General features: G+C 43.5%; 1 protein-coding gene across 2 annotated transcripts; it reads right to left on the reverse strand.

Moving 5' to 3' along the window:
* Positions 1-1,379: 1,379 nt before the first annotated feature.
* On the reverse strand, positions 1,380-21,184 carry ATP6AP2 (ATPase H+ transporting accessory protein 2). 2 transcript variants are annotated; one of them, XM_027608314.2, is made up of 9 exons: positions 20,991-21,184; positions 14,395-14,525; positions 12,786-12,917; positions 8,200-8,295; positions 7,879-8,016; positions 6,961-7,014; positions 5,488-5,637; positions 4,582-4,701; positions 1,380-2,420 (listed from the first exon to the last, which is right to left on the reverse strand). In XM_027608314.2, exons 1-9 carry the CDS (start codon positions 21,028-21,030, stop codon positions 2,226-2,228), a joined length of 1,056 nt encoding a protein of 351 aa, XP_027464115.1. In that variant the 5' UTR covers positions 21,031-21,184; the 3' UTR covers positions 1,380-2,225. The 2 variants fall into 2 exon arrangements, with proteins under 2 accessions (XP_027464115.1, XP_027464114.1); XM_027608313.2 differs by lacking the exon at positions 20,991-21,184 and having other exon boundaries at positions 14,395-14,577.
* Between the last annotated feature and the right edge of the window lie 3,600 nt (positions 21,185-24,784).

Genomic DNA, 24,784 nt, shown 5'->3' on the forward strand with positions numbered 1-24,784 from the left:
GCTTGATGCCATTGCAGAACCCAGTAGGCCTGGTCACTGACCCCAGTTCCTGTGTCCCTTAGAAATCATTGAACATCCATTAAAAAGTAAGTTCATGGCTTCTACATTATCTGGTACCAATGAGAATGTACTCGGATGACCATTCCTTCAAAATAGGCATAGCCAGAGAATAAAAATCAATTCTGTATCATTCCTAATCGAATTAGGCCATAAGCAGTACTTAAAACATGTAGAATCTCAGATATTTTATAAACCAGGAATATTCTGCCAATTAGATATAAAGTGATTGGGTTTTTTCAGCTCGTCAGAATAGTGTCATGAGTCTAGCTTTCCTGCCTCACACAAATCTCGACACTGTGATTTATGTTCCTGAACAAATTAGACTTAAGAGCAAATCATCAGCAACAGGTATAATCATCTTGGCAGAACATTTATTTTAATTAATTGCTTTCTGCCTAACAGAAGGGTGCTGGTGCCATTTACCCTATAAGGACTAGTGCTGTCATGTAATTCTTTTCTCCCCTAGAACATAGTCTCATCAGTTTTAAATTAGACATTAGTTTACTTCATATGTAATCACAGTCTTCTATGGCAATGTTTATATAAGAAACTTGTGAAAGAAACATGGATTTTTAACTACTCTGCAGACTTAGGGATTCCTGACTTCCCAAATATAGGCCCTGTTGAGTTCTGTGAGGGGTTAGTGTTTTGGGGCCAGGCGGCTGAAAACACCCTCACCCCCATAAACTTGCCAGGGAGTAGCAGTGGAGAATATCTAAGTGATTTTGGAACCGTGTCTGTTCTCTCTTCCCGGTGACGGTGATTTCCAGCTTAAAGGTATCTTGCATTAAGTAGTAGAAGACACAACTAGCTGACTCCATCTTTTCAAACCTGCCAACCTGTTATTTAGAAAGGATCTGATGATCTTTCTAAAGAGGCACAGAAACGGCTCATACTAAACCCAAGTAGGGTTCCCAGGGGCAGGGCAGCACAACTCTCAGACTGATTTTGCTACATAATCATGAAATTTAAAATTCTAATAAGTCTTTAAAATTATAACCTTTAAGACTTTACCTTAGATAGTCCTTATTTTGACCAATTACTTACTCATCTTTTAAATACTGTAGGGAAATTTAAGCTTTTCCTACCTAGAGTCTAGTGTGAATTCATCACATATTCTGTATAAATTCAGTAACAAGAATGGTAATTAAAATGTCTTCCTTGTCTTGATACTGAATCTCGGGAGGCAGTGAGAATAAATGTAAAAAAAAAAAAAAAAGCATGAAACCGTTTGTGTAACAGCCAATTGATTAAATAAAACCCTGTTTAGTTAGGATTTTACAATATAAAATAGATTTAGTATTGAAATGACACAAATGTGGAATCAGTATTAACTTTATTTGTCACTCTTTATAGACATTGGTCCACTTCCACATGAAAAGTAGGGAGCATCTACTTCCACTTAATATTCTAGAGAATGACGTACCACAAACCATTAATAGTAACTTACACAGGAAAGTTGACTATAAAATAGTCAAGCCCCAAGATGTCCCCCCAAAATTGGTTTTTGGGTGTATAATTACAGATATCTATTAACTCCACAAAGCTAGTTTCTTTTTAGATCAATGTAGTATTTTTAATATCCACCTCGTGATCTGGATCACCAGACTTTCAGAAGAGGTTAAGAAACAGCCACCCTCTGTCAATCAGATGCAGTTCTCAATCTCAGTCACTGTGTAAGTACTCCCAGATAGTCCACTTAGGGCTCTTTGAAGTTAAATACCTTCTGTTTCAGAGATATTTACATCAAATTAAGACATTTACAAATGGTTCCTGGTATAGAACAGCCCAAATGTCATTTTCATCTGTCCTGTGTAAGGAAGTTAAGCACTAAGTTTGTCTAATAAATTCAGTGCATTTTCCCCAACATAAATAACACAAGTTATTCTAAATGTTTTACATTTATTTCAGTGCACATTTCCAAATGTTAAATGGAATGAAATTAAATGGTTATATCATATTTGAGCATATTATAGAATCTATAGCACACAGATCAATTCACATCAATACTATAATTCACTCTAAAAGAACATCACAGGCACACGGAGAACAAAATTTTCTTTTTTATAAATTTAAAGTATACTATCTACTTTTAAACTACACTAAAAGATTTAACAAAACAGCCAATTTCCAAATCCCTTTTCTAAGTTTGGCATGAGGAGAGTTCAATCCATTCGAATCTTCTGGTTTGTCATCCTATAAATAATGCTGTCATATCCAGGATCCATGTTCCAGATATTGTAAGAGGTGATAATCACGGCCAAGGCCAAGGCGATCATTATCCAAAGTACCATGTTGAAAACCACTGGATACTCAAGGTTATACTTATATGCGAGGTTATAGGGGCTTGATGGGTTCTTCTACAACGAAGAAAAGAGGGAAGAATTTTAAGTTCAGAAATTATCCCCATTTGGTAGCTGATTCGTTTATCAAACATTTATTCCTAGGTGGCATTAAGACATGCTTCTACTAGGAGGCGCCAAGAAGGGGAGCCTTCCCGAAAGGGGAAGCGCATGGTCAATGGAAGTATAAACCAGTCCAACTGCTTGAGAAAATGTGGCGACACCAGCATGGTCAAAGCGTGCGTATCCCGTGATCCAGCGAGTCCACGCCCTAGGGAAACCGTGTGTGAGTGTGTGTGTGTACCCAGAGCCACGCACAGCGGCCTGCCTTAACAGCACGTGGCACATCCACACAAGGGGAGCCATGGCAGTGAGGATGGACCTACGGCCCGTGTGCCTCTGAAACAAGACTGGGCAGCAACAGAAAAAGTAGGATTCCATTCACATACAATTCCAGTGCAGGCAAAACCAAACAGTGTTTAAGGATGAATCCATTCTGTGGTCAAGCTGTAAAGAAATCAAGGGCATGACTAACGAATCGGGACAGCAATTCCCTGCGGATGGGGAGGGCACAGGGATAAGACCGGGGGCTCAGAGGACCAAGTATTGCATTCTCTTCCCCACGTTATATACTTATGTGTGCTCCACTTGAAATTTTAATCTTAAAGAGGAAAACGGTTCATTCAACGCCATCCCCATCCTGCCGGGCCTTGGTGGCGGGGGAGTCTATTCCAGGCCCAGGCAAAGGCGCTGTGTGGGCAACTTCATTCATTCCGGCTGGAGAACAGAGCAAGGAGGGCAACCACCAACACGGGGAACCTACGGGCAACCTGGCCTTGAGCCTATGGGCGAGGAGAAGCTGTGGACAGGTTTCAAGCAGGAAGTGAGTGACAGGATCAGGTTTGTCCTAAAAGGACACAGAAGACGATGTAGCCCCAGCACCTGGCATGTCGTAGGCACTCGAATGTTTCCTTCAACTCTCTCTCCCTCAGACTGAAGAAAGAGGGATTTCAGTGGGGGAGAGGATGGCCAGTCCCACGTGCAGGGAGCTTAGGAGGCAAACACAAGAGGACTTCCCCCTTGAAGACCTTTCTTTTGGGGGGTAAGCGGGTTCTTTCTCCCTGCACCTTAGTACTTATTCCCAGAGCCGCACAGCCATCAGCACAGTCTAGCTGTAGAACATTCCCATCACCCTACAAAGACCCTCAAGCTGAACGCCTCGTTGCCTGGCGGGCTGGGGAGACCGTCCAGGGCTGAGAGGCAGAACGGTATTCCCAAGGATGCAGGGCACCAGCCTCCCGTCTCCCAGTGCTTTAGTCCATTAGAATGAACAAATACAACACTGTAATTTTCAGATTACCTATGTAAAATGTTAATTCACTTCGAGTTCCTCTTGCTCCTTAAGAATGTCTGTCTTGAAAGCTAAACTATGCACTCAAAAGCTGTTTATCAGTATTTCTAGACGCTCGGTAGTGGGAAAATTTGGGGGACTGTCTAGCCTGCCATGTGATATTAAATGGTCCTCCCACTCCCATCAGAACGAAGCCATCTCAAAGCAGTCACGTCTAGATTATCTTGAGCACGCATTCCACCTCTGTCCCACCCTGAGATCAATGAATGGGTCCAGACGGAAGTGTCTATAAATGACCGTGGAGCACCCATCAGTAAGGTTCTCGGCCCCAGGACGCTCAGTGCTGCCCTCCTCTCCGTGCAGGCGGGCACCCTTGCCTAGGACCCTCTAAATGCTGAAAATCAAAGCAAGATCCAGGCCAAAAACTTGTAAATCAAATTCTTAGGAGTATAAACAGCAGATCCTGGAAAATGAGAGACTGGGCCACACAGACAACACACCTCCAGGAAAAGCAGACTCCGGGTGCTGAATCCTCCATCCTCCTCCCTCCCGTTAACTTCTGACGTCTGCTTGTAAGAGCAATATTGGAATGAGCTCACTGGCTCTGACAGACTTACCCTAACTCAGATTCTTGTATCATCTGATTACAAGCAGACTGAGCATCACTGGCAAAACGCACATGCCTACATGAATAAGCAATCTGGGTTTTCACTGAAATTGTCTCCCAGATTTACCCACCGCTCGTCCATGTTGCCCACAGGTGAACGAGGATTTAGTGGGTTTTTTTAAATTTCATAGTTTTAAAGCAGGGTCTAAAACTGTACTCACCACTTGTTTTGCCTCAAGAATAGTCCTTGTCTTCCTGATGAGAGATGTGTCAAACGATCGGACGGTCACTAACTCCACCACTGCATTCCCGCCATAAAGGTTGTACATGTCATCTGCGAACTGAAGACTTACTGGCATTACTATGAATTGCGAACATGCACTTACTCAAATAATGTTAAAGCTGTGCACCTAGGAGAACATACACTCGCCTCCTGGCTAACGAAATACACTGTCTTAAAGGTTTGATTATGTCAAAATATTCAGAAAAGTGCTCATCTTCAACATGTATTCAAATGTTCAAAATAAACAGACAAGTTGTTGGCATGTAAACTGGGGGGAAGGGAAGTAGGAAAGGGAAATGAAGATGTTCCTAAGTGGTCTCTGGTTAATCACGAACACCTATGAAGTTTGACTCATGGAAGAGCTGCAGGCGAGCAACTCCCAAGGGCGGAGAGAAACGCGCACTTACTACGTGTCTATTCAGTGTCTGCTGCTGTGCTGTTTTCCTCCCATGATTTCATAGGGTCAATGGGGACAGTTTCAGGTAGGAAAGAAGAAAGTTCTGGCAATGGATGGTGGTGACAGTTGCACAATGTAAGTGTACCTAATGCTACAGAACTGTACACTTAAAAATGGTTAAAATGGTAAATTTTATGTATATCTCACCACAATTAAAAGAAAAAAGTATAGTGCTGGAGTTACTGATCATTTCCCCTGCCATCTGCCAGCATGAGAGACATCCCAACACACACCTCTGACCCACTCCACCCTTCGTCACTAAAATTAGAGGTCCTCCAAAGAAGGGGAGACTTCAATCAACAGTATTTCACTAAATAGATTTTTCCATTAAGAAGCTAAAATTGAAATGGTCATACTCTAACCTCTCATACCCCATCAACAATTTACCTTTTGCAGGGCATCAACAAGGATCTTGGAAGCATCTCTGAATTGTTCAGAATCTTCCCCATAATGTTTCCCAATTTCATCCAAACCTGCCAGCTCCAGCGAATATAAATCCGGAGAATGATCCTTGGCTAGATGCTTATGTCGAGACAACTGAGGAGAATGAACGAACGAACGACCAAGCGAACAAAAGGAAGTGGGTAATGTCAGACTCAGCCACTTCAAGTTTTATATGTAACTAAACTAGGCTGAAAGGAGCCATACCAGTGTGCCAAAAGATACAAATAGTTTTAAAATGGTGGCAAACAGAACTAGTTGAAATGGGAGTTTCTGATAAACCCAGCACAAATCTCATTTTTAAGAGCAATTGTAAGACTCCTTGAATATTTAATAAAAGCTCCTAAAAAAAACAACAAAAAACTCCTCAGTTAAAAAACCTCAGATACAAGGGGCGCCTGGCTGGCTCAGTCGGTAGAGCATGCAACCCTTAATCTCAGGGTCAGGAGTTCGAGCCCCACACTGGGCCTACATATAGCTTAAAGAAACAAACCAACAGAATACCTTCAGATATGGGCCAGGGTATGAAAGAACACATAGTTGGACCAGTTCAATCCCAGGAGAGCATGAGCCATCAGTGCTCAGAGAGCAGCTACCTCCCCACGGGCCCTCCTAGAGCACCTGGCTGGCCCCCAGCAATACACGTCTAGACTACCCCAAACCAACCTGCAGAAAGCTTTGGGCAACTTCAGGAGACAGCATACAGGTAAGCTTTCTTATTTTAGTCAAAGGAGTTTTGTTTTGTTTTGTTTTTTAATGACTCACACACACAAAATACACTGCAGGTATATTTATTTCCTTCCTGACCTGGTTTATAGCATTATTAGTCCAAACTGTTATTTCTATTTTATTTATTTTTAAACTTTTTTTTTCATTTGTTGGGTTTTTTTTTTTTTAAAGATTTTATTTATCTGACAGCGAGAGAGGGAACACAAGCAGGGGGAGCCGAAGAGGGAGAAGCAGGCTCCCCGTGGAGCAGGGAGCCCGACGTGGGGCTCGATCCCAGGACCCTAGGATTATGACCTGAGCTGAAGGCAGTTGCTTAACCAACTGAGCCACCCAGGCACCCTGTTATTTCTATTTTAGACCCAAAGATAAGATACAGGGATTAGGTCTTAATGTCTTTCAAGAAATCAATAGCCAAGTCAGGACTCTGGCGAGGGTGGCCTTACTCCCAGGCCAGTGCCCTTGAGGACATACATACACTTACTGTCTCTCCTAGAAGCAGAAATGCAAAGTAATTTCACTGTAACAAGAGATGAGTTCAGAATTCCCATCACCACCAATTTCTCAGCTTTCGTGGTACGTAAATCTAGGGCATAATCAAACTTTAATTGGTCTCCCTATCATTTCAGGATTCTCGGGAAATGTCTTTTGGAACCAAAATAAATGAAACAAATACTAGAGTAGCCGACTTACCAAACTTGAAATATCATGTAGCACTTGCAATTCCGAAAGAAAGAGCAGATCAACCTGCAAAGGGCCAAAAGAAGTATTATTTTAAATACACATCCAAGATCTGTATCTGCCGTTTATCAAGCAAGGCACAGGATAGGATATTACAAATGTTAAGCAGAGTTAAGTGATTTTATGCAACAGCTGTCCTCTATTTGGTAGGTTCATCTCAATTGAAAATGCACATAAAAACATTTCCTAATAAAAAGGTGACGGTCATTCCGAGCACAGTGAGGACCACTCAATAGCTATTATCTTTGATAAAGGTATGACAAAGCACCCAAACTCTCAAGTGGTTTTCCCTGAGGGCATCCCAGTCTCTGACACGCTGCGGCGAGGTCCTGCTAGTGGCCCAGTCCGCTCACGTTCCTTGAACATGGTCCACATCAGAGAAGAAAAGATGGTGGTTCTGGTCATCCATAGGTTAAGACGACAGGCTGCCACAAAGGTGGCATGCCACGTGGAGAAGACAGTGGTGAAGCTGATAGGAGTCAAAAGTAAGAGTGCCTCCCTCCACTATACTGTTGAGAATGAACCAGAAAGAGGCAGCAACGCATCAGAGATGGCAGTGAATAATGGCCTCTACGTAACCAGACCAACACAGCTCTGCCAACCAAGTAGTCTGTGTGACTCCTGGCTTGTCTGCCTTAACTGGTGGCAGCCCCTGCACGAGAATGTAATACTATTTATTCAAGTCACAAAAAAAGTCTATTTGTTCATGAGATTCATTTAAAAATTACACTAAAGAATCTACTCCAGCACAGTAAACCTGTAAAACCTGTCATTTCCTGAAATTCCAAGTCTGCTCTAAAGTCAGGGAGCGTAAGACATGGAAAATTAGTAATGATATTCATGTATTCATTCAATGACGGCACTTCTTACTTCATTGTTCCTACTCAGAGAATTGAGGGGAAGTGAATTGAGAACAGAGTTTTCCTGGAACAGGCGATTGCGGAGCTGTCGTAACGTTACGGAGAGATCTTCAAAAACCGAGTTTGCCTTCCCCACCATATACACTCTCTGCAAGAAGAATCCAAAATTTTGTTACAGCCTGCAGATTAATTCCAATATACAGAGTATATATAAAATATATGTACATACGATATAGAGAGAGTATATACAATTTTTCATAAAAGTGGTTTTAAATTTTCATTAAGGAAAGCTTATTTTTTAAAGCATCTTAAGTAAAAACTTATCACTTACCTCCTCACTGGGAGCCAACTGCAAAACTACAGGAGTTTCTTCAGAAAATAAGGAGTGAATGGAATTTGCAACGCTGTCAAGACTAAAAGGAACTGCCTGAAATATAAGAGTAAGACCTCAATTATCGTTGGAACCCAAGGGGTAAGAAAAACCACTCAGCAACAACAAAAGAACCTTAAAAGAAAAACAAAAACAAAAATCAAAAACCCCCATCATTTATGGAAATTCAAAAGACCCGAATCATTTCCAAACACAGCCCTTTTGAGGGCACGGATGAAACAGTCCCTAAGTGGGCCACGAGTCTTATCTCCTATATGCCTAGATGGGAAATAACTTGCCAACAGGAAGGACACAACTCTCTTGCACAAACCATTTTCTGGTGGTAGTTCATGTACTTTAAGCAGCAATTCCCCATTTGGTTTTAATATTGTGTCACAAGGAATGTATATTCTATAATAAAAGTATCAAGTTGTAAGAGGAGGTCTGAAGAATTTGAAGAATTAAATTTCATTGAAAGAGAACCAGACCTCATTTTTCATTTCAGAATTTCAAAAAAATGTTGGACTTAGGGTTTATCTCCAGATAGACTGAAGACTCAAAGCATAAAGTATGTCACAAGAATTTTGAAGCCTCGATCTTGGGACCACAAGATGGTATCAATTGAAATAACCAATTGTAGTAAAATCTACTTTTCTCTTGCATTTTTTATTAAAGTGTAACATACATACAGCATAGTGCACAAATCTTAGGGTAACAGCTCAAGGGGTATTTACAAATGGATACACTCATAAAGCCTAGCCGGAGCAAGACAGAATATTATCGGCACCCTAGAAGGCTCCCCCTTCCATTCTCTCCACCCCCAAGGGTGACCAAAACTTCTGACTTCCATCTGCATAGATTTGTTTTTATCCCAAATTATTTTTTAAAATAAGTTATGGTCACTCTTCCCCTCAAAAAAATTATGTTATTCTCAATATTACTGTAGTAAAACAAGCAGTATAATAGTGTTTGTTTTAATGGAGATTTCTTAGTGACTTTTTTTTTTTTTTTAAAGATTTTTGTCAGCACAAGCAGGGAGAGTGGCAGGCAGAGGGAGAAGCAGGCTCCCCGCTGAGCAGGGAGCCCCATGGGGGACTCGATCCCAGGACCCTGATCATGACCTAAGCCGAAGGCAGACGCTTCACTGACTGAGCCACCCAGGCATCCTTAATTCCCTTTACTATTGAAAGGTTAATGTTTGTAAGTAGCAAATTAATGCTAACATGGTACAGGGAGAAATATGATTAATAAATCTTTGATAAATTTAATTTTGATGCTGGGATTTTCATCTAGTTCATGATACTGTGACATAAAACCAATTCCTTCTTAATCAAGATGTGTATTAACTCTTCACAAAATTCTCTTAAAATAAGTTATGGAGTAACTGAAGGGGGAAGAGCCCCACTTGCAAAAGCACACCGTCACAGTGCCCTCTCCTCGGCAGTGCTGGGACACTCTCTGGCCTCATTTCACCTACTGAAATGGCACCTGTGTCAGGAAAGTTGAAGATTAAAGGTAACATATCCTTAGCAATCAAATCGGAGAAGCTGCTGAGTCAGATGAGAGCCAAACTGTGACAGAAAAGAAAAAAATTATACAACCACGAAGCTCAAAAAGGAAAAAGCTCAACAGCTTAAAATCTCCTGTTTTCTTCCACTGTAGTACAAGGGTATGTGTGTGTCCTGGAGAGAATCAAATTTCTTTATCTACAGGCCTTGAAATTCTAATGAAACGAGCTAATCAAACAGAAGCTTCATTAAGGGGAATTCTAAGACATTCTAGTTTGTTTTAGATTTTGTGGATTTTGCCCTCTGAGCCTTGTATTTCATTCACCACCCACTGCCAGGAAAAGTATTAGCAGTCAGTCAGGGTCAAGCAATAACATGAGCTCTTTTCACAGCTTCTACTCATGGAAAGTAAGGCTAGTCTGTTAAAAATGCTGAGTTTTGGACTGTATGCAAATTAAAATCTTAAGAGCATTTTGGATTTTTATATATTTATTTTAAAGGGATCCTCAACAATGATTTTCACAGAAATTACATTCTTAATATTACTAAGATTATTTTTTAAATCTGCCTTTTGATTTTTGTTGTTTCCCTTCTTCCATTTATTCTGAAATTCTTCTGCTCTCTTTAGCTCATTAATTTCCATTCTTTTAAACTGTCGAACGTGTGCATTTAAGCTATCAACTTTTTCCTTTCCTTACCACTTTAGCTGCACCCCACCACTTTTAAATATATGGTACATTCATTGATACTCAGTTCCAAATAATTTCAAAACTTCCACTTTGATTTTCTCTTCAACTCATGAATTATTCAGTAGTCCACCTATTCCAACTAACTTTTCCTGTTGATTTTTTTCAAGAGATGGGGCGCCTGGGTGGCTCAGTCAGTTAAGCATCCAACTCTTGATTTCAGCTCAGGTCATGATCTCCGGGTTCTGGAGAACAAGCTGTGGGGGGTGGCGCAGGGTCCCACACTCAGTGGGGAGTCCACTTCTCCCCCTTTCCCTTGGCCTCTACCCTTTCTCCCCAGCTCACATGCTAAAATCAAAAATTTTTTCAAAAGTTATATAGAAAAAAAGATTATACAGTTTATAAAGACATGCAGAGTTCTATCAGACTTTCTATGAAAAATAAGTTTAAAGAAAAAAGTTTGCCCCCATTTCCCATTCCCAAGGACCCCACTTTCAAAACCTTTGTTTCCTTTTGCCACCATCTCTAAATATGTTTGTATCACATCTTGATTTTTCCATTTTAGAGATGTATTTACTGCTGAGTATAAAAAAATGACGATTTAGCTCTCTTGCGTCACCAACCACAGCGCCCCCCCCCCCCCCCCCGCCGCCCCATAAGGCACTCCATTTCTAGGTCTTCACCTTCCCAAGAGTCCTAATTTTCATTGGATTCATATCATTTCATTATTATGACAATGTAAACTGTATCCTCGGCCTGGCCTTATACTAGACAACCCCTCCTTTTCAGTTCTTGCTCTTCTAGTCCCTAATGGCAATGAGAAATCTGCTTTCTACTCATTCCTTTGTGAAGACAATGTCTTTTTTTCTGATAGCTTTTAAGACTTCCAGTGTGCTTTAAACCTGAGGAGTCATCTATTTTGTTTTTACCATTTCCAAATACATTTTTCTTTATTTTTTACGGAAGTATAATTGACATGCAATATTGTATTAGTTTGCAGGAGTACAACACAGTGACCCAACATTTATACACATTAGGAAAGGACTGATGTGTATAAATGTTTCCATCTGTAAGTTACGCGTGTACTCCCTGTGCCGAAACGTTTGTAACTGGAGGTTTGTACCCTTCATACCCTGCACCTATTTCCCCTCCATCCTCCCCACCCTTCCAAGTACATTTTTAAGGTATCGTTTTCAGATTTAACTGCATTGTGGTCAGAAAGGGTGGTTTATTTGATACTAATTCTTCATTATTTGTTGAGATTTGCCTTGTGGCCTAGTACATGGCCTTTTGTAACCATGTTGTGTGTGCCTGGAAATAATTTATACTAGACCACAGAAAGTCTGAAAAATTCCCAAATCATCATACAGACCAGTCTTAAAATGCCATGAAATTAGAAGCTGAAAAATTAAAAATTACTTGAAAAGAACCCACACATTAAACACTTCTAAATAACTCATGGGTTAAAGAAATCACAAGATAAATTATGAAATATTTAGACGTGAGTATTAATGAATGCACCACATATCAAAAAGGTCTTCTACCTGCTTCACAGTTTCTATCCCTTCCTTGAACTCCTTTCACAATTATAATGTATGTATTTTCACATCTCCTGGAGATTGGTCTATTATCTGTAGTTCTAAGGGAATGAATTCGGTTTGTTGCACCTGCGCATTCTCTCATGGCACTGTTTTCTTGCAAGTGCTTTGTAAATTACTCATCTTCGATTTTTTTTTTTTTTTTAAACCAAAGCAGCCCTGGGCAGTGGAGGTGTCTGGTGGAGGTGTCCGAACGGGGTGGGTCGTGTGAATTGGGCACACCACAAGCCCGGAGTTCCGATTCTCTTAGGGGACTCTTTGGGTTCCCCCGCCAAGAGAGGTAAGTCAGCTGCTCCATGGCAGCCCTGGGGCAGCTGGGGTTTTCCTGGTCCTCCTTTTGAGAACAAGACAGCATTTCATAGCCCCTGGCTTTCTGCAAGAAACACGGAGCTCCGGCTCACCGCTGTGGCTCTTGAGCTGTCTGTTCCTATCTGGCACCTCTGTGTATCCCTGCCTTGCCCGCAAGTTCAGCTACATGATGTTTCAGGAACTTCCCTGCTGGCAGCGGACGGAGGGCCTCTCACGACAGCTCAGCCAGCCATACTGCCTGAAAAGCCAGTGAAGGCGTAAGTAACCAGCAAAATAGTCTCCAGTCTCCTACTTACACAAAGTATCAGGTAAAACTCGGACGGGAAGGTGACAAGATAATGGACAACAAAATGTAGACAAGAGAAGGGTGTTTAGAACACAATTCATAACGACAGCAGGCAAGATTAAAAATGCATGCCTTTAATTTTTTTATAATAAATACTCACATTCTCCAAAGGGTACGAAATGACACTGCCTGGGGGTAGAGCGAGTTTGTCTACTCCCTTCACCATCACCATAACGGTAGCCCGAGGACGATGAAACAGGTTACCCACCGCAAGTCCTGGCCAAGAAAGGTCCTAAACACCGAAAAGCATGAGATGGTGCTTAATTATCCGCTCCAGAAACCACTGCCCCAATAACGTGTACTAAGCAGAGTCAAGGGGTTCCGGGATGACACTGGCAATGAAAATTCCATTTATATGTTTATTTTAAAGGGATCCTCAACAATGATTTTCACAGAAATTACATTCCTAATATTATTACTAAGATTATTTTTTTAAATCTGCCTTTTGATTTTTGTTGTTTCCTTTCTTCCATTTATTCTGAAATTCTTCTGGTTTCTTTAGCTCATTAATTCCCAGGGGGAGCAAACGTTTCATTGAAGGCAGCAGTTGCAAACTCCTAACCAGGGACAGGGATTTTGACCTCCTTTGTGTTCTTAAACTTCCACAGATCTACAACAAAGTCTACTAGTAAGTCCTCTCAAATCTTCTGTGGAAGAAAGCAGACAAGGAAACAAAATGTAGGTCCTTTTCAAATCCCAGATTACAAACTCTTCCTCACCAAACCATGGGTGTCTTCTCCCCCCACACCATCACCTGCCCTTGTGGACGGCGGGCTTTTGTCTTTCGTAAGGACACAGCAGAACTGCCGTTAGAAGTCTTCTCTTTAGACTAAGCTTGTCATAAATAAAATTCCTGCTCAAAGTAGCTCACATTAATTTACTAGTAATTATTTCTCAGAGTTACTCTGACAGCCACTCGTAGTCAAATTTAAGTCTATGAAGGAGGAGGTACAAATTTCATCCTTAAATGTAAGCAACCACTCATGTTCCCACAGGGAGCTCAGGGGCTCCAGCCACAGGCCCAGCAGAGAGGTAGCTCCCTCACACTGCTTCTGGTTTCAAGGGCACTCAGGACCTGGGAGGAAAGTTCCTTTGAGTGACTGGTGATTATCTAGAGACCATGTCAAAAGCACCAAACTTATTAAGTGTGAAGAGCAAACAATAGCAAGACAGCAGACTGCATCCCCTCTCTCCATGCCTTTCACTGCAAACCCCTTGTCCTGACAGGATCTACACCCCCTCCACTACATCACAGAAACAGCCAGTTACTCAACAGCTTATGGCTTCATTCCCACAGAGGCTGACCGCACTATTTCTCAGACTCAGACAAGATGCATGCACGTTTTATCATTCATAATAAATTGCAATAGACTGGACGTTTGTGTCACCCCAAAATTCACATTGAAAGCTATCCCCCAATGTGACACTATTAGGGGTGGGCCTTAGGGAGGTGATGAGGTCATGAGGATGGAGCCCTCACAGTGGGGTCAGTGCCTTATAAAAAGGGACCCCGGGGGCGCCTGGGTGGCTCAGTCGTTGAGCGTGTGCCTTCAGCTCGGGTCGTGATCCCAGGGTCCTGGGATTGAGCCCCACATCCGGCTCCTTGCTCTGCAGGAAGCCTGCTTCTCCCTCTCCCCCTGCTTGTGTTCCCTCTCTCACTGTGTCTCTCTGTCAAATAAATAAAATCTTAGGAAAAAAAATACGCATACTTCTTTAACAGAGAAGCCCATGGACAATGCAGCCACGTCTGGGATTCGCTCTCCTGGTATAGGCCAATTTCCATCTCGGAAAACAACAGACCCTGGCGATCTTAATATACTAAACTCGTTCCCCAAAACACCTGGAAGAAAACAGATTAATAAATGAATGATCAACATCATAAATCTTTTGCACCCGTGTAGAAAATTATTAAATATAAAACGTTTCCCCATTCTTCACTGACTCAGCATACTACATATTACTGGACAAAATGCTGAATTGCAAACATCAACAAATTCTTTTTCAAAATATTGCTCTACGAACCAAAGTCCATACATTCTGCTAAGAGAGGCACAGTGATGAAACAGGATTCTCCTAACGATCAAGATGCCTTCCTACAGGTGGCCCCTAAAACAGGGGCATTTGGGGGCGCCTGGGTGGCTCAGATGGTTAAGCGGCTGCCTTCGGCTCAGGTCATGATCCCAGGGTCCTGGGATCGAGCCCTGCATCTGGCTCCTGGCTCAGCGGGGAGCCTGCTTCTCCCTCTCCCTCTACCTCTCTCCCTGCTCATGCTCTCTGTGTCTCAAATGAATAAATGAAATCTTAAAAAAAAAAAAAAAAAAACAGGGTCATCTGCCAAATCGGCAAGAATTAGAAATCAATGGCATTTCTTCAGAATTTAAAAAGCAAATGAAGGGCACCTGGCTGGCTCAGTCAGAGGAGCATGAAACTCTTGATCTTGAGGTCGTGGCTTTGAGCCCCATGTTGGGTGTAGAGATTACTTAAATAAATAAAACTTTAAAAAATAAATAGGGGCCCCTGGGTGGCTCAGTTAAACGTCTGCCTTCGGCTCAGGTCATTATCCCAGGGTCCTGGGATTGAGCCCCCCGTCAGGCTCTCTGCTCAGCAGGAGTCTGTCTCTCTCTCTGAAATAAATAAAATCTTAATCAATCAATCAATCGCTAGCAAACAAACCCCTGGCACAGACTAAAAACAAAGAAACATGAAATCTCTAAATTATTTCTGCCATCGACCCTCTCTTCAAAATACAAATTCATAAAACTCCTAGCATTTCACTCTAAAACTTGAGCAAGTTAGCAAATCTTAGGATAGAGGAGATCTTTCTTTACATCCCATAAGCAAACCTAGTGAAATGAGGACTGTCAAAGGCAAGGGGTGGGGAGGGGGCGGGCATGTTACTAGTCAGAATATAAATATTGCAGACTTTAGAAGCCAAGTAGTCTAAGAAATAGTATTTCCAATGGGTGTATCAAGAGGCTGAGAACAGGCATTCTGTAATAATAAAGCCAACAAGTCTAGGGGTAGGGAGCCTGAGATTAACAGACCAAGGATGAGAATAAAGGGCCTATTTGATAAACCCTCCAAGGATGAGGTATCTGGCCTCTTCAGCCATTTTGTGTAAACCCAATGATGTCTAGCTTGCACAAAGACGAGTAACTTGTGGAAACTTTCAGATTCCTAGGAAAAGATCAGCTCTGAGTCCAAAACAAATCTTGGCCATGCTTACCTAGTATGGGAAAATTAGACTTTATTTAATAAAGCATCACTGTTATTCTCTTGACCTAAGGAAAGTACCACTTACAGGGTATGGGAATAAAGTTAGAAGGAACAATAAATGTTTTGGTGTTGCAGTATTGGCAGTAAATAAAAGGCCTCAGGATGGTGCTGATACAACATGAAGAGTTATGAGTTTCAATTCAGCGCAGCTGCCAGAGCAGGAATTTCCAAAATGTTCTAGCCGAAGGCAGGCAAAAAAAAAAAAAAAAAAAAATTAGCGGAACGGAAGGCTGTCTGTAACTGATAGACATCTTGGTTCACTACAGTAGTGGTTATTGCAAACGCTAAGGAAAATGGGGCAGCAACAGTCCTACACTTTCCAAGTACCACACACTAATTTAAAGAACCATATTTGGATCTGGAGATAGTCCTGTTTTGCAACAAGGCCCTAGTCACTCAATCCCAGCAAGGAAAGCTCCGCTGAATTACTCTGCCCCAACACCGTAGGTAGAATGCCCACTTCTGTGCCTGCAAGACAGTCCTGCGGGAGCCTCGGGCTTTAGAAAACCTTACTGCTGTGGCCTCCTAGACTGAGACACTGCTGCTTAATCCAGGTTTCCCCTGGAGACCTGACAGGAAGTCACCCATTCTCTACCACAATACAACCAGTCAAGGGGGACGCTGCCTCAACTTACAAACCCGACGCCGGCCGGCAGCCATCTCCACCGTCCCAACATTGCAACCCCCCGGAAAGTCTGTTGCAGTACTCAACTGAAATGAGCTTACCGACTTCTAGCAACTTCTTTTATCACCCCTGCCTCAGACTTACCAAATAACCTCACCTCCAGCTTCAAAAGAGAGCACAGGAATCCCGCCCACTCCCTGCTTCCTCTCCCCACCACAAATTTATCTGCACCAGTGTATAAAAGCTGGCCTGTAGAAGAGAAGCTCCACGAGGGCAGGGATTTCAGTTTGTCTTGTTCACACAATATCCCCAGGAGCTGAGGACAGTGCCTGACACACGGGTGCTCAAGAAATAGTTGCTGAGGGCCGCCCGGGTGGCTCAGTCAGTTAAGTGGCTGCCTTCGGCTCAGGTCATTATCCCGGGGTCCTGGGATCGAGCCCCGCATCGGGCTCCCTGCTCGGCGGGAAGCCTGCTTCTCCCTCTCCCGCTCCCCCTGCTTGTGTTCCCTCTTTTTCTGTCAAATGAATAAATAAAATCTTAAAAAAACAAAAAATAGTTGCTGAGGTCATAAATGAAGCCATGCCTCACGCTACTAACTTCCCCCTTCCAAACGGCTCTTTCACTTTCTAAAAATACACTCTGGGTGCTCCCATTCTAAAATGACAATCACAAAACCCCTACTTTGGTCCTACCAGCCTCGGCTTCCCTTCAGAAGGATCCTGGAAGAGCAGCCAATGACCCTTTGCTTCTCTACTTCTTCATCTCACATTACCACCCAACCCATAGCTCCCAACCCTACCGTGCCACCAAAATGCCTCACCAAATCCGAAAGACAATTCTCAGCCCTTAATTTATTTAACTTCTCAAAGCACCTGATCCTGGGCAACTCCCTCCTTAAAAGTCTCCGCCCTTGGCTCTCGTGAAGCCCGGGCCCCTGTTTTGTGGGGGTTTTTTACCCCCAGTCCCTCTGGCAGTTTTGTTTCTTTCCCTTCCATCCTTTAAAGCAGAGAGGTCCAAACTTTTTAGATTTCAACGCTTTTGGTACAAAATTTGAAAACAGCCCCAATACAGATATATTTATTTATAAAGTACACACTTGTAGAATAGACTGTACCTTCATAACATATTTCAAAGCACACAAAAACAAATTTTTTAAAAAGCCTGGGAGGCTCAGTTGGTTAAGCAACTGCCTTTGGAGGCGCCTGCCTTCGGCTCGGGTCATGATCTCGGGGTCCTGGGATCGAGCCCCGCATCGGGCTCCCTGCTCAGTGGGGAGCCTGCTTCTCCCTCTCCCCCTGCTTGTGTTCCCTCTCTCTCTCTGTCAAATAAATAAGACCTTAAAAAAAAAAAAAAAAGCAACTGCCTTTGGCTCAGGTCATGATCCTGGAGTCCCAGGATCGAGTCCCACATCGGGCTCCCTGCTCAGCAGGGAGTCTGCTTCTCCCTCTGACCCTCCCCCGTCTCATGCTCTATCTCATTCTCTCTCAAATAAATAAATCTTAAAAAAAAAAAGGATGAGATACTTGTGTAGTATTCTTCCCAATTTAATCATGAGAAAACATCAGATAAACCCAAATTGATGGACATTCTACAAAATATCTGATCGTTACTATTAAAAAAAATTTTTTAAAAGCTATAGATGGAAGTTCTAGTACCTTCTTCTGGCATCCCAAGAGATCACCTAGCACACTCCACTTTTGAGATCTGAGGGCTCCATTCTTGACCCTCACTGCTTTCCTATCCTATATCCCTCTCCCTGGCTGAGCCTATCTACTCCTCAGGCTGCAAACACCAAAAACACTGATGGCTCCCAGATTTTTATTGCCAGCCTAGATTTCCCTTGAGCCTTAGACCTACATATCCAACAGCCTGCTAAGCATTTCCTTCTAAGTCCCATGGGTCCTTCAAACTCAACAGGTTCCGAACTGAGCTGACCATCTTCCCACATGCTCCTTCCGCGTTCTCTATCTCCAAGGATGACCCCACCCTTCAGGCAGCGGCTCACACTGGTCATCTTTCTATCTTTCCTCAGCACCACAGCCAACCACGGAATTCTGCCCTTTTTTTTTTTCCCCCCCCTTATCTCACAAATCCTTTCCCCTCCAGGCCCAGTGCACACTCCCAGGCCCTTTCCAGGCCTGCTAGAACTGGCCACCTTACGACCAGTCACACCACTCTCTGAGCCAGCCTTTCTAGCACCTTTTCAAAATACAGGTGTGTTCATTCACCCATCGGCTTAACCACCTTCACTCGCTGCCCTGAGCTTTTGAGACAGAACCCAAAACATAACACCCAAGGAACCTCACCAACCTTACTTCTGGGAGCTTCCCCAACTTAACCTTTATACATTCCAGCCCCACCGAACTATTGGCTCTTTTGCTCTCACATCTCTGTGCTCTTACACAGTGCATTCTGTCTAAACCCCCCCCCAATCTTTTTCATATATTTGCCCATGAGGCATCTCCCCCCCCAGGGAATTTTCCCTCAGCCTCCCCATTCTGGGCTAGGGGGTAAGTATCCCTCCCTTTGGGAACTCCCACCGTACTATGCTGTGATCCATGAACGGTGGATGGAATCAATAAGGGAAAAAATAAATAGGTCCTACTTTTGACCTCTGGGGCATCACTGACCACATCAAATCCCTCTTCCACATGACACTGTCAAATTCCACATGTTTGCCCTTGGCCTTTCCTCTCCAGGGTAAACATCTGAATTTTTTTCAAATACTCATGACATGGTATTCATAACCCTAGTTCCCTTCCTCCAGTCTCTCTCGGGTTTAGTTAACACCAGTTTAAAGGACTTATTTATTTCCTCAAATACAGAAGTCCAATCTCTTAGAGATGTTTTCCACTAAATTACACTTAGTCCTTGTGGAAAATAATAATTTAACCTCATGTGACAAGACCAAGCACCGCAGAAATTGAGAAGATCAGATTCCAAGCCTGTATGAACTAGACTATTCTAGTTAAGAAAGCATGTTCAAACCGTGTAAAGAAGCAATTACTTTGCCTCAGACCAAAACAAACAACCCTTAAACCTCACTGAATCAAAATAGTATCAGTCAACATTAAAAGATGGAATTTCAGCAGATATTCAGTTAAATCACAGTATCAAACGGAAGATTTTTAAATTTCAAACACTGAATTTAAAATAAAAGAAAAACACCCCTCAAAATAACTTACTAGATAGATCAGGATGACCCTTCTGGAGTCAGAAGGAAAAACGAAAGGAACAAAACAACCCTAAAACCTTGGGGATATGAAAATAAGTATAATTATCATCAACACACAACCCTGAGCACACCTCCAGGGATGGAGAAGACCTGCATTTTTCAAGAACATCAGTGGTCTATATACACTCATGCAGAATTAAACCACCATTCCAAAAGTGGGTCGGGTCATCCCAACCCCTCACACATATTTTTAAGCTATAGATTTTAAACAGAGCCCCATTTCTCCAAGTTGTTCTCAATTTGACCTCTTGTTCGCCACTGTCTGAGCCTCCAATCCAGGCCCCCATCATTCCCACGGCAGGAGCATTTCCATCACCTTGTGCCACAATACACATAATGGAAAGACCCATGCTTTGGAGCCAGCTGATCCGGGTTCAATTCCAGCTTTGCTGCTTAATACCTGCATGTTGTTGGGTAATTTATTTAAGCTTGATCACCCTGTAAATCGAGGATGATGTCCTCTTCTAAGGACTACTGTAAAATTAAATGAATTAAATGATACACAGTAAGAGGCCAAATATTAGCGGACTTGAACACTAGGGAACCTAGGTTCCACTCTGAAAGCTACCATTTACTTAACATGTGACCCTAAGAACGTGACTCACATCTTAGTTTCCAAATCCTTAAAATGGAGAACCTTGACAACTACTCAGAGGTACTCCGAATTTGCCTTTAGAAAGAATCCTACAAAAACAATTACCCCCATCTCCAACTTTTGTATTCTGAAACACGTTAAGGGAGGAGACGTCACCAATTACTGATGACAACCGCTAGAAAGGAAGACACCAGAAAAAAAAAAATGCAAGGAAACGCAGCATCTGATGGCAGCTCAGAGAAGTCTGCTTTCCCTTCCTCGCAGAGGGCTGCGGTTCCACAGTTAATTGGGAAATGCATCCCCGTGCCTCCGGAGCCGGAAGAGACCGGCGGCGGGACCCGCAGCCGCGCCTTCCTGGAAGAGGCGGAGGGTGGAGGCCGGCTCAGGTGCCCCCACGCAGCCCGGCCCCGCCCCGGCAGCCCTCCAGGCCTGCCGCCACAGGTAGGTCCGACGAGAAGGCCGAGAGGGAGGCGGCTGGGGCGAGGCCGCCGCCGGTTGCCCGCACTGCGGCACCCGCCCCGCTGCCGCCCACCTGCGGCCGCACCCGACCCCCCCCGAGGCTCACGGCCCTCACCCGCCGCCAGCAAGGACAGGAGCACCACGAGCGCTGCCATGGTCCCGCGGTGGCCGCAACAGCAAAGGGCGGCACGGACCGGGACGGCGGAACGCGAGCGAACACCGCCGCCGTTGGGAGTGACGTGCCCCGGCTCGTCCCGACTCCCTGAGACCGCCCCGTCGTCGCCTCCGCTGGGACGGCTGCCGCCTTCTCCACCAATCGCCAGCTACGTCGCGGCCTACGGGAGAGACGTAGGCTGGGGAACGTCAGCCTCATGGGCGGGGCCTAACATGATGGATGGAAGGCCCTGCCAATGGTAGGCAGCGATCGGAGAGCCGGGCAGCTCCGCCCCCCGGCCCGTGACCACCAGTCACGAGGTGGAGCGTAGGGCCGGGGGTCGGGGGTGTGGGGGATGACGGAGCTTGCGGAAGGATCCTGAGTACCCACGGGGTGGGGCTGCCTCCCAGGTGCGGACGCCTTGGCCAATCTCCAGTGATGGTCTCCAACCGGGGTGTCTGTGTCGTTCCCGGTGGCTTGGCTCCGCCCCGCTACGGGTGCAGCTGTGGAAGCTGCAGGGCTGGTTTGGATTTCGTTCTAACAATTGCACAGATGCTGAGCACCTGCTGGGTGGAAGCCAGGCGCCTCCGGGAGTCCCTGCCCTCCAAGCAGGAGTGCCAGATAAAACACAAGACGCGTAGTTAAATTTGAATTTCAGATGAACCATGAATACTTTTTAGTATAAATATGTCGTGAATATTTCATGGGACATGCTTATACTTTAAAAGGTATTCGTGGTTTATCTGAAATTCACATATGACTGGGCGTCCTATATCTTGATTTGCTAAATCTGGCAACCCTATCTCCTAAGACTCTCCTATTCACCAGGAGTGACGGGACAAGAACATTAATTACTTCCTTCATCCATTTGCTCAGTGTTACGTGAGGGGTAGACCTACTAATTAGGCCAGGATCCTCTCTTCCGACTTTTTTTTTGCCTATGATATATTTTCTTACATTTAAATTTTAGTTAACATACAGTGCAACATTGGTTTCTGGAGTAGGATTCAGTGATTCATCATTTCCATACAATAAACAGTGCTCCTCCTGTGTTTTTTGGAGTAGCGTAGGTGGGGTCCAGAGCCGTGGGCCGAGAAAGAATTCTTGAGACTTGGGTGCAAAAAGGTGGTTTTATTAAAGCACAGGAATAGGACCCGAGGGCAGAAAGAGCTGCTGCCCTGGGATTGTGAGGAGCGACTGATTAAATACTATGGGTTTGGGGGAGGTAAAGAGAAGGGAAGTTCCCAAAAGGATTTTCATACGCTAAAGAAGGCTGAAGGGATAGTGGAGGCCCTGCTATTGTTAAGCTAAGGTAGTTTTTCCCTCTAGCAAGGCATCAACATTAAGATAGAAGGGAGCTTCCTTTATACTTAGCCTGCCTCAAGTATTTGTCAGTGGGCTGCAGGTTATAAGGACCTTTAATTTTATCTACATTTCCTTCTGCCATTGTCTCCCACATCAGTCACAAGTTTTTTGCCTATGATATTAAGCAAGAAGTGACACTGTAGCATCTAAGATCAGAAAAGGATGCCCCGGCCCATGACCTTGAAAGATGTTTGTGGTTTCAATATGCAAGTATAGGAGAGGGGGTGGTTCTGGCAGGTAGCAAAAACTGTAAGGTGCAGCATGGAGAAATCCTGTCAGGTTGAGCATTAACTGTTAAATTTAACCAAAGACGAGATTATATGGGGGAGGGGCACATAGGGCTAAAATTTTCAATTAGGGACATGTTTATTGAGAATGTTAGATGTTAAATAAAAGAACTACACATCAACGGACAGGAAATGGGGAGCCAATGAAGGTGTTTGAGCTTTGTAAAGTGCACAAATGCCAAGACAGACTTGTTGGGGGGGGCGATGCCCTACTGCTTAACACAGTTTCCGATCTCTATTTTCTTCTTGGGATTAACTGAAGGAGAAAATAGGAGATGGTTTGAAAGCGGTGATCCAGGAGTTTCTCAGAGAGCAGACCTACACCAGGAAAAACTTGCCCAACTCAAAACAGGAATCAGAACACTCCCCAAATACTCAGTTTTGAACTTTCTAGAACCCACTATGCTTACCAAAGCCACTCTCAATTTATGGAATGGAATCGATCTCCTCATTCAATTTCAGGAAACTCTTGACTCAAATTTGCATTCTTTCAGAGGAGAATTTGCACAAATATGACTTTTTTTTAAGTTTTTATTTATTTAAGTGATCTCTACACCCAATGTGGGGCTCAAACTCACGACCCCGAGATCAAGAGTCGCATGCTCTTCCAACTGAGCCAGCCAGGTGCCCCTGTACAAGTGTAACTTTAAAGAAATCTGAAAGGGGAAGGGATAGTTTTCCATTAGGAATGTGAAATTATTAGATTACCAAAAATGTCTAAAGTAGCTAATTTCCAAAGCATCAACTCTGAAACGACTGGCTTGGGGAAAAAAAAAATCAATAAGAATTTAATCATTTTTTAAAAATTCATTTTTAACCATGATGCAGTCGTTTCTCTTTACATCAACTAAAATTTTATTCTTTGTCCATCTTGCTGCATATCCTAAAACAGATTCTAAACCAGAGGCCCTGAGTTTGTCTAAATAAACCTTATTTAGGGGCATACTCAACTAAAAGTGGAGCAGAACTCCTGCCATTTTTCATCCAGCCTAAAGAAACAGGAAATGGAGTAAATTTTTCTATTCTTGAGTTCTAGAACATTCTTATTTCTTTTAACTTGAAGAAGACCAAAACTATTATATACAGGAACATAAAATCCCTCTTCTTTCCCCTCCCCGCAAGAAAACCCCAAAGTCTCTTTTATACTCTTTGTCTTGAGAAATAACAGCCTTTTTTGAGCTAGAGGTGAATATCTTAGCCTTTAAATCTAAAGCCCCCCTTTCTTCAGAGGTCTCCAAGGGGCATCACTGTTCCTTATAGCCTTGGAGTTCAGCAAGATAAACACTGTAGGAAGCTTTCTCTTTGTTTCATAGATTGAGAGATTGAAACCTGCGGAAGGGCATATGTACTCAAGGTCACATTTTGAATCGTCAGCAGTTCTGCTTCCTATTTGTAGCCCTCCTGATTCAATCTTTAGCGCTCAGTAAACAATCGGTGATGTGCGTGTGGTTAACTTTTTCACTGAAGCGTTTAGAGGTGGATATGTGTGTGGCAGGATAATACATGAAGTAATGACCCACATTTAGCCTAAAAGAAGCCTCCTCCTCCACCTTTATCACATCTCTCCTCCCAGGCCAAATAGCCAAGACTCCTGTCATTCATTGCCCCGTGGGGAGCATTCTCAGAGAAGAACTAGGAAACAAAGATACCAAATTCTTGGCTCTTGAGTTTTAAAAGGAGAGGTCCAGATGCAAGATTTGAAAGAATACACAATTCAGTTTGTTTCCCTAATTCTGTTCCCCTGCCCCATGAATTCCAGCAGTAAGTTCTGAGTGATCCCCAGAGGCAGCATTGAGATGGCTTGGTCCCTGCCAATCAGCCATCAGGGAGCCCTGTGGAGGCCAAGATCATGCCGTGCCCCTGCCACTCAATTAAAATTAAGAATTTCTTTTCAAGGGCGCCTTGCTGGCTTGGTTGGAAGAGGGTACGACTCTTGATCTTGGAATCATGAGTTTGAGCCCCACGATGGGTGTAGGGATTACTTACGTTTAAAAACTTTAAAAAAGGGGCGCCTGCGTGGCTCAGTCGGTTAAGCGTCTGACTTCAGCTCAGGTCATGATCTGGGGTCCTGGGATCGGCCTCTCTGCTCGGCGGGGAGCCTGC

Source organism: Zalophus californianus, chromosome X, assembly GCF_009762305.2.
Source record: "Zalophus californianus isolate mZalCal1 chromosome X, mZalCal1.pri.v2, whole genome shotgun sequence".
NCBI lineage: Eukaryota > Metazoa > Chordata > Mammalia > Carnivora > Otariidae > Zalophus > Zalophus californianus.

Coding starts and splice junctions, on each gene's coding strand:
- ATP6AP2 (XM_027608314.2), bottom strand. CDS start 21,030: ATGGCAGCGCTCGTGGTGCTCCTGTCCTTGCTGGCGGCGG. Junction 12,918..14,394: donor TGGGCTTCTCTGTTAAAGAA/GTATGCGTATTT, acceptor TTCGGTGTTTAG/GACCTTTCTTGGCCAGGACT. Junction 5,638..6,960: donor TACATGATATTTCAAGTTTG/GTAAGTCGGCTA, acceptor CATTCTCCTCAG/TTGTCTCGACATAAGCATCT.